The sequence below is a fragment of the Fusarium proliferatum genome (assembly GCF_900067095.1).
Source record: "Fusarium proliferatum ET1 genome assembly, contig: FPRO_scaffold004, whole genome shotgun sequence".
Taxonomy (NCBI): Eukaryota; Fungi; Ascomycota; class Sordariomycetes; order Hypocreales; family Nectriaceae; genus Fusarium; species Fusarium proliferatum.
In genome coordinates this window covers 2,502,130-2,521,822 of record NW_022194793.1, presented here as the reverse complement: position 1 = coordinate 2,521,822, position 19,693 = coordinate 2,502,130, and the positions used below count along the sequence as shown (strand labels likewise).

The window sequence follows — 19,693 nt, the reverse complement described above, 5'->3', positions numbered from 1 at the left end:
AAATTTTCGTTCATCGGCGTTCGCTGCCAACGCCAACGCGGATGGCTAGAGTCCTCATACCGATGATTTTCATCTAGCAATTATTAGTTTCCATGGCCCGCTGCCTCTACAGACAGAGTTTGATAAACATCAGCGGGTGTCTATTACGACCGTCGAGAGCCTGTCTTAGTGGATAAACTCCTCAGCCCACTGTGACCAAAATTGGTGTTATCCTTCGAGACCAAGCATAAAGCCCAGAAATCAATGGGGAAAAAGGAGAGTTTGCGAGACTTAAAGTCGCGTAAGGGTCGTCAGGTACCTATCATAGGTGGGTACCAGGTAGTAAGGTAGGTAAGGTACGGGCGAGCTTCAGCTTGGGTAAGAACGAGGTGTAACTTCTAATCGTGCGAGATAGCAAGGCCTCCAACCTATGGAAGCATTCTAGAGGGCGATGGGATGATCTTTCCGTTGCATCCCCTTACTTGTGGATGGCAGCCTTGTTTGGCTGCCGCCTTGACCTACATATTATGGGTCAGGCATTTTGGGTATATATATCAAATTAACAATATCATAGGAACCTTCGGGCTGGTGGCATTCACATCGAGGAAAGCATGATACTAGAAGAACACACCTTTTTCGGACGGGAGGTTCATTGTTCAAACCCCTCCTTATATTAGCAGTGTTTTCCTTTGCGTTTCTTTGATGAACCAGACCAAAGTCACAACCATGGGTGCCTGGACCGCCTGCAACAAGAGTTATCCAGGACAAGAACTCATTCTTATGTAAGTGCCTCGACTACAGCAGTGGCCGAGACTGGTGTCACTATGGGTAAGCGAAGACGATCACAAACCTGGTCCCGAACTTGATAATAAGCTCCCTTGGTGGATTGAGGAGGACGGGCGAGATCAAGCCTAGCAGAATAATAGTTATCCCTGGTGGGACGTATGCTGTTGTGTAAGAGCTCCAGTTTAGGGATGGCAAAATTTCGAGTATTAAATTGTTTACATCTCCGATTTCCTTTCGATTCGAGGTAACTTAGTACTGAATTCCTTATGACGCTACCTTATAGTATAATCGTGGTCGTTAGCAAATACATGGTTCACACCTACCTTACCTAGAGGCTTAGGTCGTGAAATCAATACATGTGAAAGAAAATGTGGCTATTGTGGCTTTAGAGTTTCACCAAGGGTCAAGTGGCAGGGGTTCCAGCGTCCAGAGTGGGAAAGTACCTGCAGTGGGGAGCACTCACCTAAAATCGTTTCGGCCATAGGCAGAGTCTAGAGGAAGAGGACACTTGTGCTAGCTCCTAGGTTGTCCCGATTAACAACCCCCTACATTTATCCGCAACGTCACAACAAGTTTGACAACGACCACTGTGGTCAATTCTTCCTACTCTAGTACCAGACCTCACGACTTTGTTGCCGCATCCCAGAGCGGTTTGCGCCCATATCGAGCCAGCTCTAATTGGCCCTGTACGAGAGAAGAAAGCAGGGAAGAGACACCATCATAATATAGCTTCATCATGCGGTTCCCATCACTATCAGCAGCGCTCCTCGGTGCGCTTGCATGGACTGCCCGCGCTGATGATCTTGATGATAATATCAGGAGTATTTCGGTATGTGCCCGTGCCTTCTCCTGGCTGATCATCTTGAGCTTCTTTGCTAATATTCTTCACTCTCTAGCTCAGGACACATTCCTTGACCCAGGTTAGTTGAGGCGCACGCGAGCAGGCATTCACAGATCGACAGATCAATTAACTCCTTTACTCGACAGCCCTACCTGGACTCGGACATGCAAAGCCGCTGGTACGACTTTGGCGGAGACACCATTATTCGAACCGATTCGTATGCATCCTCAATTCGCTGACAACGGTATACTTCGGATAAGGGTTGACTTGTTATAGGTACATTCGACTTACTTCGGATCGTCCATCGCAGTCAGGGTGGATGTACTCACGAGTTCCCCTCACTGCGACAAACTGGCAGGTCGAGGTTGAATTCAAGATCTCGGGCAAGAACCAGCTCTACGGAGACGGTTTTGCCATGTGGATTACCCGCCAGCGCGCGCAACAGGGTACTGTCTTTGGAGGACCCGATAACTTCGAAGGCCTCGGAGTCTTCATCGACACTTACAAGAACAACCGTCCCGGCGTTGTCTTCCCCTATGTCATGGCCATGTATGGCGATGGCAAGACCTCTTACGACAAATCAAACGATGGAAAGCACACTGAGCTCGCTGGCTGCTCTGCGCGTGGTATTCGACATGCCAGTGTCCCTACCAAGATGCGCCTCACCTACTTCCAGGACAAACAACTCAAGCTAGAGCTCCAGTACAAGGTTGAGGATGAGTGGCAGACATGCTTCGACCTCGAGGATCCCCCGGCCATTCCTAACATTGCCTATGTTGGTTTCACTGCTGAAACTGGTGAGCTCAGCGACAACCACGATATCATTTCCGTGGCGGCCAAGAACCTTTACACTCAGCCTGGCACCAGCAACACTGGCAAGTCATCTGGCACTAAGAACAAGGGACGCAAGGGCACCGGCAAGACCACCAACGGAAACAAGCAGGGCGGTAGCTGGACATGGTTCTTTACCAAAATTATCCTGTTCATCATTGTTGCTGGCGGTGCTTATGTTGGCTACACTGTCTATCGAGCCAAGGCCAAATCGCACAGGTTCTAGGCTCGATAGCCGAGTATGAATTGGGCCAGCGCCCGAATTGAAGTGACGGGAACAAGCTGGTGAGACAAAAAGCCTCCGCTTAGACAGCATCTTTCAGCTTTCCTTGAATCTTTTGTATCTGTGTTTTGAGTAAGGGAGACGCGACGAGAAGGGTACAAGCCGGTGAGCAATATAACGTACCTTTGATACGAAAAAAAGAAAAAAACCCAATCCACTATTTTGTTGGGTTATGACTACGGGTTCCGGTTTCAAATGTCCTGCTTTTAAATTTTGACTCTACGAGGAAGAGTTGTTAGTAGATGGGAAGCTTGAAGGGCGTTAAGAAACACACACCCTGGTATCATAAACCGTGTATGAACGCATCGCCTGTGTGGTGCAATATAGGCATATCAATTGAGCCTTTGCCGACAATATATACTTTTTTTTCCCTTGCCGTCAGCCTTGTACGAGGCATCAAGCTTTTAACTTTTCAAATAAAGGCTTAAACAGTGAGGCCCCTATAGTAGGCCAGCATCACAGAAGTCAAATTCAGAGAAGGTTTATCTGCCTCAGTGGCACAATTGCTGCCTTTACCAAGCAGTATAGATACCCCATGTATATACATGTACATGGTTCTCTAGATAACTAAACCCAAAAATAAAATATACATACACAACCAGTGATCAATTGATATGAAAATTCAAATTAGCTTGACGGAGAATCGTTGATGGTTTCTGAAAACGGCGAACTTCAGGGTAACTGATTTTCCCGTGAGACAGGTTGCACATAGAGGCATAAATAATCACGAGGCATGACTTACAGAGAAATCGTTAGTTAGACCCCGTAGAAAATAGGTACCTAGTTGGCAAAATTTGTGTACATCTGAGCCATTGGGAAAGGTGAAGATGTTGAGCTAACGGCTGTTAATGAAAAGGGTTGGCTTTACTACTAATATACTCACAACAGGTTGAGTACTAATTCTACAAAATGCTGAAAGTCGACCTAGCATGTATGAAATACCAAGGAAGCATGGTATTCACCTGAGTTGATAGAAAGGTACAGCCTCTTTTCTACGAGCAGAGTAAGAGCAAACCTCAGATAATATATAGAGATGCAATTCGGCCTTAACTTTATGCAAGGCGCAGTGCAACACCAGATTATATTGATGTACTGTATGTATGTTCAGATAACCTACTTTAGTCTCCAATCCCCAAATTATTAGTGATCAAACTGAGCACAGGGATATACGACATTCCACTGCATTCAAGTACACGAGCAATTAATCTCATCTAATCACTACACGTTCCAGCGGGCGCACTAATCCTGAGCCGGCAGCTTGATTGAGTTATGACTGATCCCAAGGAAGCTTTCGTGAGTCGGTGTTGGTCTAGTTGATCATCCACTCATACAAAAGCCCCCTCTCCCATCCTCTCTAGATCCAAGTAGTAACTTCAACGCAGGAAGCTCCCGTCGGCTCATGGATAAGATATCCACCCCGCCTTTGACTCGAGACTGCCCATTTTCTCTCTGTAACTAGTGACGCCAAGCGCCGAATCTCGTCCAATCTCAAGATAGTAGTTTCATCAGCTCTATGCCTTACAGTACTCCATTGTGCTGGGCTGTTATTATTTTCGCTGTAGCTCCTGATGTCAGCTTTTGAAACACCCAATAACCGACCGGATCCTACTTGTGTCTTTTTGTCTTTGCTGAGCTCTCTCCCTTCCATTCCAATCCGACCTAGTGAAATCCCTCTCAGACAGGGCGCCAACCCTCCCAGCAGTCTCGACTTTTCCTCACTCAGCTCATCTTGTTTGGATCTAACCAATCTGCGTCTTGTTCCTTTCATCTCACTTGAATTTGATCTTCTACATATTTCATGTCCATCTCCATCATCGTCATCCTCATCGTCAACCAATCCCACCTTATTGCCAGACTCAATTGTCGTCACTCGTGCACTATCTGGTCTTGTGCACGCTACTAAACGTCTCGCCGAGTACTCGCGGCTCTTTGTCCTTGGTATTTCCACTTTCACCCAAGTCTACTAAAAACATCGGCATCATCGCATTGCTCTCTATGCTCTGACCCAGCCCGTGTCATTCTTGCCATACGCACGGCTGCTATGAGCTACTAGTTACATGCTAGAGCTGCAGATCAGTCAACCAATTGCCGCTAAAGAGATATCGTCTTGACAAGTTGGGCGCCTCTTTTTGGACACGAACCGACACAAGGCACCGCAAGCGAGCTCACAAGAGCGAAGAAACCCGCGGCAACAACAACTCGCGGCATCATTGTGTGCCTATCAGTATCAGTATCAGTATCAGTCCCCCCTGTGTGCAATCGTTGATCCGATCATAAAAGAGGGGCAACTTTCGTTGTGGGCGAAGCTCCAACTACTACATCATCACCAGCCTGCTTAAACCTTGTACCGTTACTAGCCTGCTTAAGGTGTCCTGCCCTGGCTTGCCCTGCCTTCACAATCGTTTATATCCCATTGTTTTGTGCAAAGACTTTGACCTCACTCACAACTAGACGGGCTCAGTTTTGACTTGGCTGCCTAAACGGCTAAAAATCAAAACCAAAAGCATCGTCCAACGTACGGAAAGTCTCAAACGAGGGATCTTTGGCTATTCGTATCCTATCCCTCCACCTTTGCCAGCCACCAGAGAGAGCCAAGGAATAGTATCAGTCATCCAATTGCCGGCCTCGGGTAGAATGCGCCAAGAGTCCAAATCCTTTGTTCACTCACGAAACCAAAAGTAGGGAAAAGACAAAGCCCAGGTTCTCACCACCGAGCATTGTCTTTATCCTCCCTGTCCTATCCATGCATGCTTGTTAGGCCCATGCCTCTGGATACCGTTGTTTATTACCTAACCTAACATCTGAGCGAGCTGAAAGAGAGCTCCCCCACAGAAAGACAAGCCGATCTTGAGGAGACCAGACCAGACCAGACCGAGACCAGCACGTCACGTCAGCCTCCAGCCTCTCCCCACTATTCCGTTGCTGTACCTGAACTTGAAAGAGCTGCAATTGCAAGGTTAGCTCGGGCTAGTAGGTTGCACCAGACGAGCTCACTGACCTCTTGCTGGTCCAGGAGAAGCAAACGTGCTCAAATCCTTCCAACTTTGCTGTCTCATCCATCTGTCCCTCTCTCTGTCTATTATCTCTCCGTATCTGTCATCCTGTTGTCAATTAATCGGAGAGTTCTCAGTAAGGCATAATTCAACCGGATATCCCACAATTGGATCCATCCACATCCACCACAAGCCCACCACAAAACCAAGCAAGCTGAGAAGCTAGGCTGGGTAAACTGACCTGTTCCGTTCCGTTCGATCGATCTGCCCAGAGTGTTTCCTCATCTTTGGGTCCATTCTGCCGCAACCACCACCACTCCTACACACTACCTACCTACCTACCTACCTATCTTATCCCCTCCCCGCTTCTCTCGCAATTCTCCCCCCCTCTCTTTCTGTCGTCACACTATCACTACCCTATGCCTTCACTGGGGTTTCTCAAGAAAAAGCGGACCAGAGAGGGCAACTCTGATCCTTCTGCTTCAAGTCCAACTAGTCCAGTTACTCCTACCACTTCCAGGTCCAAGTCCATCTCTAAAGCTTTTCACCTGCCTCGAACAAGCAGGCAATCAACCTCAGCACCAAGTGCCCAACCAACCAACGGCCAGAGCCAGCAGCAGCCAGACCAGATTCAGGAAGGTGCCGTGTCTCAATCGAATCAATCCTCTGCGCCGAATGAGCAGACGACAGCAGCTACGGACGGACAGCAACAAGAAGATATGAGCGCAATTAACCTCCATCAACCCTCATACGGTGCGGGCAGTCCTATGAATCACGATCATCAGAACCTACCCAGCATCAATAACCTCATCAACCCGCCCCAGCAACAGCAGCAGCACAATGCACAGGGCAATTCCTACAACAACGGCCAGACCAACCCGCAGTACCTAGCCGCCACGATAGATAGCCATCGACCGCAGACCGTCAGTCCCGGAACTGATCCCGCAGCCCTCCAACAACAGCAGCAGCAAGCTCTGCCACAGCCGAGTATGCCTCCGCAACAGCAACAGTCGCAGGCGCAGCAACAACACCAGCAGAACCAGAGTCAGAATCAAGCGCAACAGCAACAACAGTACCAACACCAGCCGCACCATCAACAGAACGCTAGCACTGGTTCAGTCATGCGCGTAACAAAGGGAAAATACTCGTTGGGTGACTTCGATATCTTGAGGACGCTTGGAACTGGTAGCTTCGGCCGAGTACATTTAGTCCAATCGAAGCACAACCAGCGTTTCTATGCGGTCAAGGTGCTCAAGAAGGCCCAGGTGGTCAAAATGAAGCAAGTCGAACATACCAATGACGAACGTCGCATGCTAGCTGACGTCAAACACCCTTTCCTTATTACCCTCTGGGGCACGTTCCAGGATCCGAAGAACCTCTACATGGTGATGGATTTCGTTGAAGGTGGAGAGCTATTTTCACTTCTGAGGAAGTCGGGAGTAAGTTTTATATGATGCTTTCCAAAAAAGAAAACCCCCCAATTGACCTGACTAACACACTGCAGCGTTTCCCTAACCCTGTTGCCAAATTCTACGCCGCGGAGGTCACTTTAGCTTTGGAATACCTCCATTCAAAGAACATTATATACCGTGATCTCAAGCCAGAAAATTTGCTACTTGATCGGCATGGCCATCTTAAGATTACAGATTTCGGTTTCGCGAAGCGAGTGCCTGACAAGACATGGACTCTGTGTGGTACTCCGGATTACCTAGCTCCTGAAGTGGTCTCTAACAAAGGCTACAACAAATCCGTGGATTGGTAAGTTGCAACTGGCGACACAACAGAAATGGACTAACATGTTTGGCGTACAAGGTGGTCCTTGGGTATCCTGATATATGAAATGCTATGCGGTTACACCCCCTTCTGGGATAGTGGATCTCCCATGAAGATCTACGAAAACATTCTCAAGGGCAAAGTTAAATATCCGGCATACGTCAACGCGGACGCTCAAAATCTTCTTGAGCGTCTGATCACAGCCGACCTCACAAAGCGATTAGGTAACCTCTACGGAGGCCCAGATGACGTGAAGAACCATCCTTGGTTCGCTGAAGTCACCTGGGATCGATTAGCCAGGAAGGACATTGACGCGCCCTACACGCCACCAGTCAAGGCGGGTGCCGGAGACGCGAGTCAATTCGATCGTTACCCTGAGGATCCCGAGAAGTACGGAGTGGTTACGGCACCAGATGAGTGAGTGATCATTTGCCATCTCCATTATGAATTGGCCAAACTAACCCTTTGCAGGTACGGTCACATGTTTACGGAGTTTTAAGAAAGTGCTTCAGAGCGAGTAATGGATGCACTTGTATGATTAGGTTGGAAACAAACCTCTCTTGGTGCAGTCAGCTTTGGGTGGGCGTTCATGCTGGTGCGCTTTCCTCTTGGATATGAGATGCTGGAACTGTGTTATTTGCCGTTGGTTCATGTTTCACGCAATTGTAGGAATGCGGTGATGAAAAAGAAGGCTCCCGGATTGGAGAGAGAGTTGGTTGGCTGTTGGTTGATGAGCTCAATTTGGAAAGCCAGGGCAACATATCATCCTATGCAAGTAGCCCAGGTCACAGAATAGCCTTGAATGGACACCCGTACTACGGCATCCTTATACTCAGGTGCCCAGAATATCTCTAGTACGTTTTGGTGACCAATTGATGAATATGCACAATTCCATCGATATTTTCAGTCTACCATAGTTGCTATGACGTTTCCTTTACAATTCTTCATCTTTCCACTAGGGGAGGAAAGAAAACGCAGGACCTTGGCCTAAGCGATAAAAATGCTTAGGTAAATCTAGCCTAAGCTTAGGGGACTCTTTGTTGAGTTTATTTTGACACCATATATTGAGCTCCTGTGTTTTCTTGCTCCCTGAGGCCCACCCTAGCGGGCAAGTTTCGTTTCTCCACTCAGCCACTAAAGAACGGGTTCGGGTTCCTCTTTTTAGTGGCGCTAAGTAAAGCTGGGGTTGGGATTTTGGGAGCGGCCGCCATCAATCTCAGAAGGGACGGACCGTTATGAAAGAAAGTGTTTGACTTTGCTATCCTTTTCACACAAAATTTGGAAAATATCGCGGGGTTGGGATCCGATGATAAGGTAATACCGGCTTTGACAAGACAAGCGAACACTTTTCCCTTTCAATTGATTCCTCTGAACCTTGATCTTATTTCCGACAGGCCAGAGCCGATGTCCATTTCTTGTCACACTGTCTGACATTTGATTCAGCCTCATCCAATACCTGGGCAAGGCACCTGAGTATCCGTAGGTAGGTACCTAGGTTAGTAGTAGTCACAATCCCTACTAGCCTTGTACCTTATAACCTCACCGATTCTTTTGCTTCTACGTTTTCTTCTCTCTTATAACAAATTGTACATTCACCTCTTGATCGAGTCCCCCAAAAAGCCCACCGCCAAGCTTTGACTAGCGACCTGCAAGGACCAAGACAGGCAGCGAATCCAGTGGAGGTGGCTTTTTTTTTTAGTACATTGGGTCCAACGTGAGAGATCTTAAACACCCGCCTTCTGAATAACCTACCTACTACCTACTATACAGAAGAAATACTTCTATATCTGTCGCACACGCAGCATCTGAGCTCGGGTTCTTGCATCGTGGTCGTAATGGAGGACTATTTGTTTCGATATTACGTTGACCAGTGCCGCGTTGTCAAAGAAGAGACCAGCTATGTCCAGGTCTTCAATTACTCGGTAGGTTGTGTCTCAACTAGACTTTGTATCAAGAGAACAATGCTTGCTAATACGCTCACTAGGATCCGTTCTATGATGTCTGCGAGGAGCACCCCTTGCCCGATGATGAATTTGACAACTTTCTTCATCGAAGGGTAAGTCAATGCCTTACACTGCAAAGTATCTCAAATCACAGGACTCAATTGACAAGGACAGGGTGCCTTTGCGCCGCCAGATCATCTGAGGTCTGGCACTAAGCTTCTCAGTGGTGTGCGAATAATGTGAGATCCAACGTCGCAAAACATCGAGATAGAGTCCACTAACACCGCTGCCAAGAGTTCAAAAGAACGCCAAGCATCCCGATACGTTTCTCCCAAAGGTTATCTCACTTCCGCCGGATAGATACAGTTCCATGGTTCGCACCTTGAACTTGCCATATCGGGGAATCGAAACGACTTCAGTAGTTGGCCCTTTTTTCTGGTCTGCTCACGACCAGGATGAAGACGAGCCTCATTTGCGTGAGCTTCTCCCCCCTGGGCTGGCTCCTGAGCTTCACCACCTGACATCCCACCAGAAATTGTCCACCGTAAATCAGATGTTCTCAAGAAAGGGAGAACACGAGGCTGGGAGATGCTTCTCTCACATTCCCTAAAGACCGGAGTCACCACCGGCTTCATCAAAGGCACCCCCAGCTCAGAAGTTGAAAAGTCCTTGACTCATCTCAAAGCATGTGCTAACCAAGTTGGACACCCCATGTTACTCCCCATCATCATCCTCACGTATGATCTATCCCCCGAAAATGACGAGAAACAACGAAAGGCTCGGCACTGGCTTCGCCGTCTCGAAAATGCCGTGAGTTTGCGCAATGAAGTTGAGGAGCAGGAACAGTACTTTCAAAATGGATTTATCGATATCGACGGTCTAAGTCGTGATCTGGTTGAGTGTCATGGCAATGTCATGTGGAAACGACCCCAAGCATATGAAGCACTGGTCAAAGAGATGGAAAAGGCCATGGAAACCTTTCAGTTTGCTTGGATGACACTGGCTCCTGCGGCCGAGGAGCAAATTGAAGCTGAAAGAAAGCACCGCAAGGAAATCCAAAAGTTGCATCGAAGTATGGCATCTCGTTTGGACTTTTACAAAGTCAAGCTCAAAGGCTTGGAGAACTACATTCATACAACTCTCGAGAGACTCAAGGTTCAGCGGGAAGCGGTCAGTCACCCTCAAACTTGTCGCCTGATGTTACTGATTTCTGGATAGCTCTATAATATCATGTCACAGCGTGAAGCAAGATTGAATCTTGAAATTGCAGGAGAGCAGAGGCGAATAGCCCATGCTAGCAAGCGAGACAGCACGGCTATGAAGACATTGTCGCTAATGGGTGCCCTATTTTTACCTGGAACATATCTGGCATCCGTATTCAGCATGACATTCTTCGACTTTGGAAAAGGTTTGCTATGGTTCTCCATTATCTATTGGCCTTGCTAATCTGCTGACGTAGATGCCGACCCTGTCATTTCTGTTGAGCTTTGGGTATACTTTGCCATAACGGTTCCCGTAACGGCGCTGATAGTCGGGGCGTGGACGTTCATTGACAAACGTCGCCAAGAGCAGCACAAAAAGGACGACGCAGACCTGGAGAAGAATATCGATAAGATGGAAAAGGAGATCATGTTTGCCCTTAGGAAGCGGACAATGAGCAAAGCCAATACCTGGAACACTGTCAGCCCACCCCCGAAGCCATGAGGAAGAGGAAGGGAATATATTGCTCGAAATTTTGATGGTGCTGTGGAAATTCTGGGCTTACAGGCGATTCACGACTCATGAACACTTTAACGCCATTTGTGACGATATGGACGACTTCACCTCAAGGAAAAAATCAAATTTGAACGAATACGATGCATTAGATATATATTTGCGTATAAAAACATGATCCGTTAAAATGTGAGCGTCTTATGACGGTATCAGTAGCTGCCCCCATGATGTCCAAGTAGCACCTAGTCCGTTTCCTCATGTCCGTCCGAATTATGATAAGAGACGACTCACGCATGAACATGTCAATCAAACCCCAATTAATCCTTCAACTCCACGACGGTTCATCCATACCGACTCTAGTAAGGAAGATGGGACAGTACAAAAACACAATACAAAATAAAAGAGTTCTTGCTTTTCCCTGAAAGACCTTGCGCCGCCCATGCATAGAAATGATGTGGCTAGATACGGATCTGGCCTTCGCTGGAACCACCGAACCACCTACGGAAATCAGGTCCCGAGCTTGATGATCCAGCCCCTGCCGTATCATCATCGCCACCCATCCACTTTGGCTTCTTGATATCGTTAAACCATTTAGGGGCTTCGATACCATCCATGGTGTTTTTCATACGGTGGCCGATGATGGTAAAGAGGTTATCGTCTTCGGGCGGCTCGTCGTTCCAGTTCGCACCATAGCGATGTTCTGGACCACGGCAGGCATTCGCAGCTGGAGCTCGAGCTGGAGACCGTGCAGGTGAAGAAGCGGCGCCATGGGCAGATGGTATAGACAATATTGGAGCAGATCTACCACCAACTGTTCCAGCAGCCCCTATTCTAGCAAGTGCATCTTCTCTGCGATGAAAGAGGGTGTTTCCACCAAGTTCACGAGAGATGAGATCTCGACCTTCCCGCCAGGAGCCAGTACCATAAGTGGTGCCATTCTCCTCTTCGTCGTCCATTACATCCATACCAACAAAGATTCGTTTGACCCGACCGTAAATGCCAAAAAGGGTAGCAAAGACAGGGAATAGTACGACCACAGGAAAGAGGTCGTCAAAATAACGACCCAGTGGTGTAAAGTCGATGAGCTGTCCGAGAAAGTGATAAAATACAGTCTTGTTATAGACCTGGCTCGAAAGGAAGGTGATGAAATTGTAAGAGATAGGAATAGTCAGTTTGGCCACCTGCATCGCATACCAGAAAGCGGACTCATGAGCCGTGTTTCGTCGAACGAGGGCTCGACCTCGCCAGACTTTGACCTCGGTCATCGAAATGAGTGCCGCTGCACACATGTAGCAGATCCAGAATGACGAGATGGCCTGTCCAGCGAAGCCGACTTCAGGCTTATCGCCAACCCAATGATGAACCACAGTTAATCTGATGATAGAAAGCTTGGGGAATGCAAACTTGACGACCTCAGACCAGACAATACAAGCCGACGCTGCTGCCAAGAATAAACCGAGAAGGACTTGAGCATAAGGCAAGATTTGATAATAGTAGAGGTATCGAGTATATGGTGTCAGGATGGCGGTCTTTTCCCAAAAAGTCGCATGAGGTGATACCTCACCAAAGTCGAGCTTTTTCGATGCTGCCGAGTCCAGGATCGCTTGCGCTTCAGCAGCTTCTTGAACGAGGTCACTCCAAGCATTGACATATCGAGATCGAGCGTGTCTGGCGCGCACATACTTCCTAGTGAGATCGGCGAGATACTTTTCGGTGATGACATGTGGAATAATATTGTTATCGGAGCTGGAACCAAACCGGGTGCCTCGGGGTTGCGACTCGGGAAGATTGGCCATTTCTTGCAGTTCTTCGATCCAGTCTCGGTATGTGTTTGCGCTTCCTGTCTTGCGTCGGCCAAGCTCCGCAACCTGAACCTCAATATCCTCAAGTTTGGTAATCGAGTCCTCCATCTCTTCATAAACCTTGGGCGCCTTGCTCTGGAGTCGCCGTAGTCGTCCGCTGATGCTTGCGCCGCGCATGAGTCGTCGAGGTATCGACACCAAGCCGTGGCCCATGAGATAGATGGCGAGAATTAATCCCCAGCAGTATGCGAGAGCCATAATAGTGCCCTTAATAACGTCGACCTTCAAGGAGAAGCCGGAGGAGATGACATAGTAAATGAGCCCTACGAAACCAAAACCTAAGACGATGGCGTGAAACTGGGCATTGCTACGAACCGAGTACATGAACTTGTCGTATGGTTCTCGGTATCCAGAGTCGGAGTATTCAGCAAGGATCGGAAGAATAAACCTGTATATACTGGTTAGCCTCCACCGCGATGTAGTACACCAAACCGTCATACCATGTCAACGCAAATGTTAACCAATATGAAATGCGCCATGAAACAAGTATGACTCGCTCAGGGAGCCATATCCCCCTTGAGTCTTCATCACCAGTAACTGCGCTCGAGGCAAGATCGACCGGAACGAGGATCACGACAATGGTTGGTAGCCATAAGGCGAAGAAGATGGGAATGAGATAAAAGGCTGGTGTCGTTCGTAGCGGGAGATAGTATCGTAGAATAAGGAGAACGACGAGGGATATGACAACTAAAGCGATGCACGAGAAGATGGCAGAGCCAACCGGCGAAGAACTGCTCGTTATGTGTAGCATTTTAAGAAGTCGAAGCGCATGGTGCACAAATTTGTAAGGATAAAGTTGAAGCGAAAGTCCGAGTTCTAAAGATGGTTTGGTTCGATTGACTGAGACTTGAGTGAGTGACATGCGATAGCCAGGGGTACAAGGACCGTTCGGACTTAGCCTTGGGGTACGTACCTTTTCATGGTTACGTCATTTCCCCTATAAGGCACCCACAGGGTTTTGGGGTAGATTGGCCTGGAAAATTGGACGCGAAGACTGACTGGTGTTGGCGCATGGATTTAATTGAATCGCGTAAAGTCGCGTTTTGGTGGACCCCTTCACCCAGACAACGACAACCATTCACAACTCGAGCGCATCGCGACTTGGATTCCATCTTTTTCAGGACTTCGTTAGACCAGGTCGCATTGTGTTTCTGATCGGCCATTTTCTCTCACTTTCGTTAATAGCAAGCACTCAAAATGGCAAACATCGAAGAGTGTAAGTCTGGCGGCTGTCACAACTTGATCTCCCAAATACTGACATTTATTGAGGGCTTGCCAACGCCAACGAGGCGATCCATATCAGCCTGGTGTCTCCCTCCGAATCTGGCCTTCAACATCTGGCTACATTTAACCCCCGACACACATACTCGATTTTTGGCGAGGAGGAACAGATCTTTGGCTACAGAGATCTCAAGGTCAGCCTGCGGTTTCGCGCAAACGATATGCGACCGCACTTGAAGACATCCTACAGCAAGAAATTCAACGTTGATGGAGGACCTGAGCCTACAGATGTGGCAGCTCTTCTTAGGGAAGGCAATCATTTGCCTAAAAGTACGTGACTCTTCCTTGAACGCGCAAGGAGAAATACTAACAGCACCTACCTAGTCGCCTTTGCCACAGCAAGCGATTTCGAAGAGAGCTCAAAGCTAATTGGCGATAACTGGGTACCGCCGGGAACCCTCCATGCGACCTTCGATAGTCCTGATGGCGAGTACGAAATCTGGCGTGGAAACCTCGCCGACCCAACTATCCAGCAACTCAACAGCCGCTTGCAGATATTTGTTCCTTTTTTCATCGAAGGTGGCACTTATATCGGCCAAGATCCCGAGATGGACTCGACAGAGCTTGATCTCTCCGATGCCGATCGATGGACATTCTTTGCCCTTTACCAGAAGCGAAAGGTGGCGGACAAGACCTCATATGTGTTTGTAGGCTACTCGACCATCTACCGATTTTACTATTTCCAGCCGCCCACGCCCCCGGCATCGCCGCGAAGCGATGAGTGGGAGCTGCCAAAGGGTGAGGTGGACCTCGCCGAGTTACCCTCCCGAACAAGACTATCTCAATTCGTTATTTTACCCCCTTTCCAGGGCAAAGGTAACGGCGCAAGGCTCTACAAGACCATCTTCGAGCACTACCATAAGATTCCACAGACCTACGAGTTCACTGTGGAGGACCCAAACGAAGCCTTCGATGACTTGCGAGACATCTGCGATTTGCAATTCCTCCGCACGATGCCCGACTTCAATGACCTGCGACTTGATACAGACGTTACCCTTCCCAAGAAGGGAACTCTGCCAAAACTGGTTGTTGGCAGTGACAAGCTTGAGACTATCCGACTTCAGGCTAAGATTGCACCTCGCCAGTTTGGCCGGGTCCTAGAAATGCATCTCATGTCTCAACTTCCCAAATCAGTACGACCGACAATGGACATTGATGGAGACAAGCCAGAAGCTACACAAGCCGACAAGCACCAGGGCAAGATCTGGAGCCTGATTGTTAAACAGCGACTGTACCGTCACAACAAAGATGTCCTATCTCAAATCGAACCTCATGAGCGTGTTGACAAGCTTGATGATACTCTGCAGGGTGTTGGACTAGAGTATGCGCGTATCCTCGCTGCCTTGGAACGTTCAGTGAAGCACTCTCAAAACCAACCAGTGGCGAATGGCAAGCGAAAGCTAGGCGCAGAGGAGACCGAGCAGGATCCTGGTAGCAAGAAAGCTCGCGTTGAGAATTTTTAGGTGTTTATGTATTTTAATTTCTTGACGCTTAACCGAATGACCGGGTTAGCTAGGCGTTGGGAATACTGGACGAAGGAAAATGTACTATCTTGTGTATAAATCAAACCATTACACCTATATCCAGTGAAACCTAGACTATGCTGTGCCATGCCATGCCATGCAAACAAATAAGCCGATCATACTTACAGAGGCGAGAATAATGAACTCCCAAAGGTCTGCAGCAAAAATTGCCAAGTACTATCGAGTCTAAGATAGAAGACAATGTTAGGATTTTGTCTTCTTTCCCATACCGTATGCTCGACCTCTTTGGACTTTGTTTTCGGTTCGTAGGCTGATTCTAGTGATTGAAAGTCTGAGACTACTTCGGGGTCTGAGATAGGTAGGGAATATGTATATGATGGTTGCCAGGACTTCCTGGGAAGTTCTGACCGATCATTGTGGCCATGATCCACTCATTCATAACGTGCACCAGGAAATCTGGTGCCATTTACACCGTCAACCCCCTTTCCAATCTGACCGGCCACAACAGCGGCCTCACGTACAGCTCTCGAGACGGAGCCACGGACTCTACCCTCCTCAAGAACCAAGACGCCACCGATAGTGCAGCCACCGGATGTGCAAACCTTCTCCCGGAGAAGAGCAGGATGCTCGCCACTTTGGACAAGGCCAGCAGTGCCCCTCATAGACTGAGTAGCCATGCGCTGAGCATCGGCACGGGGAATGCCCATAGCAACAGCGCCATCGATGGCAGCTTCCAGCACCAGAGCGAAGAAAGCGGGACCTGAAGCACACAGAGCTGTTGAGGCATCCATATGTCGCGTAGGAAGGTAGACAACATCACCAATGCGCCTGAAGATCCAGGTAACGAGGCTCTCGGTGGCATGGTCGAGGGGAGAACTAGGAGAAGCGATAACGGTCATCGACTCACGGATCACGGCAGCTGTGTTGCACATGGCCCGGACAATGCGGCATCGACCATCCTCCTCTGGATCCTTGGAGGGGACAGCACCGTGGAGAGCGATTTCAATGTCCTCCACTGTGATACCAGCACAAACGCTGATGAGAAGTTTGCCGTGCAGGGCTTTTGAAATGCCAGGCTCGCTAAGGATCTCTTTAACCATCCATGGCTTGCAAGTTAGCAGAACAACCTCAGCCTGCTGAACGGCACCAATGTTGTCGTTATGGACAACCTTGAGAATGGAGGAATGCTCCCAAAGAGCGCCCTTGACACGCTTGGCGCCCGCAGCAGTAGCAACGCTGGCAACGAAGCGTGAGGGTAGTCGTTCAGGCACCTCATCGCCAGGAGTTGAGGCTCCTGATCTAGGGAGGGACTGGAGGGGCTTAGGTCCTTGCATCTCAGCCAGTGAGTTTAAGATACCACTGAGAATAGCAACTCCCATAGTTCCTTGGATTTGTTAGCAGATGAAAACTGCGTAATACAACACCCGCAGAAATGTATAGCGTCGCCCTCAAAAGAAGGACAATCTGCATCTGGCACCAAGGGTATTTCTTTCGACTTACCACAACCAAGAACAGCCATTGTGAGGTCCGTACTGCCGTTTGAGCCATAGGGCGTGAGAGCCATTGTGTTGGGAGACATGGTATTTTGCAGTAAACGAAAGGAAAAAGCACTTGTTATTCAAAAGTTTTATAGCGAGGAGGGGAAAACTTTGACATAGAGGAGATGCTACCTGAGTCAAGGACGGGGCCCAAGTGGTTTAGTGGAGGAAGCAATGGGGGAAAACGGAATTGAAAATAAGAAAGATAACTAAAAAGGCTGGGGAAATGGAACCATATTTATGTGGGAAAATTCTACTTATAAACAAATACTAAGTAGGTATTACCTGTTTACTCCGTACTGAGAAGCAAATGCGCGCAAAAGACTGAACTTTACCGGGTAACGTAAAGTAAAGTGCTTTTGCTGCCCAATGCGCATCCTGGCCACACAGTCAAGACGAAGCAAAAACGGAATGTGTCGAAAATAAGGGGTAAGTTTGAGACTCACGCCCGTTGATACTTCTATGTACAAACTCTCCAAACGGGTGCTATTCACCGAGAAAAGTGACGAAGCAAATTGCCGTCAGGCAAAGTCTCACCATGTCAGGAGATAAGAACCATTCAGTAGCCTCCCATTGGGTTCCGACTTCCCAGACAAGCCCAAAGCCCAAAGCCTAGCCTGGACCGTGTAAGTGAACCCCTGTGAAGTGAGGTAATTCGTGAATCTGAGGCCCCTGAGCATGCTTCAGGGCTTCAACAGAAGCCCTTTCACGCGACAGGTCTTCACCGGAATCCTCTTATGGTTAGACTCATGCGTTACACCTTCGGCTTGTCCGGGCCGGATCGATTTCTTCCCTGTGGAGGAGGGACAAAGCTGGAAAAGAAAAAGAAATGTTGCGGGAACGGTGAGACCTGGTTATTCCCGCCGGTTTCAAGATATCAAACTCACTTCTTCGCACGGCCACAACGTGGCACAGCTCCTTTCCCTTACAGACCCACTATCAACCTCATCGACAAATTATCTGGGCTTCTCACCTACCACCTAATCCAGCTAAACAATTCGTACCAACGCTTTCTGTTGTTCATTCCCCCTGCCTTCGCTTTGGTTGTGATACTCTCAAGCCGTGCTTTGTATCTCGAATCTTCCGGCCTTCCGATAGAACATCGGTTTGAAATTTTCCCCTTTGCACAACCAACTCACTGCGCTCTCGACATGGCCGACCCATTTGAAGTGCGAATGCGCTTCACATCTCAACTTCAACATCTCAACGCGTCAGTTACATCTGCTCAGAAAGCCGCACAATATGCGCTTAGATTCAGAGACATGGATGAGGACTTGCATTCGTGCATCCTGGAACAGCTTGAACGAGTAAGTCGGACCATTTTATCTCAGTGGACTCGGCATTGACACAAGATAGCAGAACAATATGAACATACGTGCCAATATCATGTACTTTATCGAGCACTTCCTAGACATGGCGCAACGTGACGGACACCCCGACTACATTCGAATGATGCAAAGGGACATCATCCGTGTCGTTGATGCTGTTGCCCCGGATGATGGGTCAGGTGCTGCCAACGTCAAAGTGGTCCGAAAGGTGAGTTGACCCCCGCATCATGGCGCAACCCCAGATTTGTTCTAGAACCTGTGGCTCACATGTCGGTGCAGGTGTTGCAGGGTCTTCAAGGAAAAGGGTACCTGGAGTCGCAAGCAGTCAGTCAGATCGAAGATGTCATCAAAGAGCGTGAGACAAATGTCGAGGACCTAGGCTTAGCTTCACCAAATGGAGATGTCGAGATGACAGACATGCCCCCCTCACAAACCATACCTAAGGCAGGTCGAAGGAGCACGTCACACCAGCTTGACAAACGTCAGATTGAGCAACGGATTGAGGAGGACCGCGAGCGCCACAAGCGTGAGCGCGAAAGCATTTGGGCAGTCCCCAAAGCCGAGAATGCTGAGATGGACAGACTGTGGGAGGAAACGAGTGACTTTGGAGAAGACGACGACCGTCTGCTCACCGAAGAGCTGGATGACTTCCACAAAGAGATGGAGATACAGTCTAATTGCCAACATCATCGTGGAGCAACGAACGGCAACCGTCGCTAAATGGAATCGAATCATTTTGCATTTTTATGGAATGGATATTGGTCGGCGTTCGGTCCTGGGCTCGCATTGGGATTGAGAGAAAAGCATTGATACCCGTCGTTTTCGGCATGGCTGGCTAGAGCAGCGAAGTTTCAGACCGGCCTTCCTTGAGAATTGAGGTCGCATGTAGATGAACAATACATTTGTTCAATATGATATCATAATTAAAAAGAACCCATCGCTGAATGAGCCTTTCTAAGGGTACATATTGTTAGATACTAGTACAGATGTTTTTACACATGCAATCCAGCCATCTATCGTGCCAAGTCGCCTGTCCTTACGCCCCAGAGATCCAACCA

At 48.5% G+C, this 19,693-nt stretch overlaps 7 protein-coding genes across 7 annotated transcripts; 5 read left to right on the top strand and 2 right to left on the bottom strand.

Moving 5' to 3' along the window:
- Positions 1-1,501: 1,501 nt before the first annotated feature.
- On the top strand, positions 1,502-2,663 carry FPRO_04985 (uncharacterized protein; the record flags this gene model as incomplete). Its single annotated transcript, XM_031230554.1, has 4 exons — positions 1,502-1,594; positions 1,662-1,685; positions 1,753-1,823; positions 1,883-2,663. 4 exons carry the CDS (start codon positions 1,502-1,504, stop codon positions 2,661-2,663), a joined length of 969 nt encoding a protein of 322 aa, XP_031080679.1.
- Positions 2,664-6,132: 3,469 nt separating this feature from the next.
- Positions 6,133-7,985, top strand: FPRO_04984 (putative cAMP-dependent protein kinase; the record flags this gene model as incomplete). The annotated part of the gene is made up of 4 exons (XM_031230553.1): positions 6,133-7,152; positions 7,218-7,471; positions 7,526-7,903; positions 7,958-7,985. The coding sequence occupies 4 exons, from the start codon at positions 6,133-6,135 to the stop codon at positions 7,983-7,985; spliced, it is 1,680 nt and encodes a 559-aa protein (XP_031080678.1).
- Positions 7,986-9,321: 1,336 nt separating this feature from the next.
- FPRO_04983 (uncharacterized protein) lies at positions 9,322-11,133 on the top strand (the record flags this gene model as incomplete). The annotated part of the gene is made up of 7 exons (XM_031230552.1): positions 9,322-9,408; positions 9,471-9,542; positions 9,604-9,668; positions 9,724-9,905; positions 9,962-10,599; positions 10,648-10,837; positions 10,889-11,133. 7 exons carry the CDS (start codon positions 9,322-9,324, stop codon positions 11,131-11,133), a joined length of 1,479 nt encoding a protein of 492 aa, XP_031080677.1.
- A 467-nt stretch (positions 11,134-11,600) lies between these two features.
- FPRO_04982 (uncharacterized protein) lies at positions 11,601-13,755 on the bottom strand (the record flags this gene model as incomplete). Its single annotated transcript, XM_031230551.1, has 2 exons — positions 11,601-13,392; positions 13,445-13,755. The coding sequence occupies 2 exons, from the start codon at positions 13,753-13,755 to the stop codon at positions 11,601-11,603; spliced, it is 2,103 nt and encodes a 700-aa protein (XP_031080676.1).
- A 446-nt stretch (positions 13,756-14,201) lies between these two features.
- Positions 14,202-15,748, top strand: FPRO_04981 (uncharacterized protein; the record flags this gene model as incomplete). Its single annotated transcript, XM_031230549.1, has 3 exons — positions 14,202-14,220; positions 14,274-14,555; positions 14,610-15,748. The coding sequence occupies 3 exons, from the start codon at positions 14,202-14,204 to the stop codon at positions 15,746-15,748; spliced, it is 1,440 nt and encodes a 479-aa protein (XP_031080675.1).
- A 452-nt stretch (positions 15,749-16,200) lies between these two features.
- On the bottom strand, positions 16,201-17,333 carry FPRO_04980 (putative pyrroline-5-carboxylate reductase; the record flags this gene model as incomplete). The annotated part of the gene is made up of 2 exons (XM_031230548.1): positions 16,201-17,153; positions 17,270-17,333. 2 exons carry the CDS (start codon positions 17,331-17,333, stop codon positions 16,201-16,203), a joined length of 1,017 nt encoding a protein of 338 aa, XP_031080674.1.
- A 1,125-nt stretch (positions 17,334-18,458) lies between these two features.
- FPRO_04979 (uncharacterized protein) lies at positions 18,459-19,355 on the top strand (the record flags this gene model as incomplete). Its single annotated transcript, XM_031230547.1, has 3 exons — positions 18,459-18,614; positions 18,664-18,843; positions 18,915-19,355. The coding sequence occupies 3 exons, from the start codon at positions 18,459-18,461 to the stop codon at positions 19,353-19,355; spliced, it is 777 nt and encodes a 258-aa protein (XP_031080673.1).
- Positions 19,356-19,693: the final 338 nt, after the last annotated feature.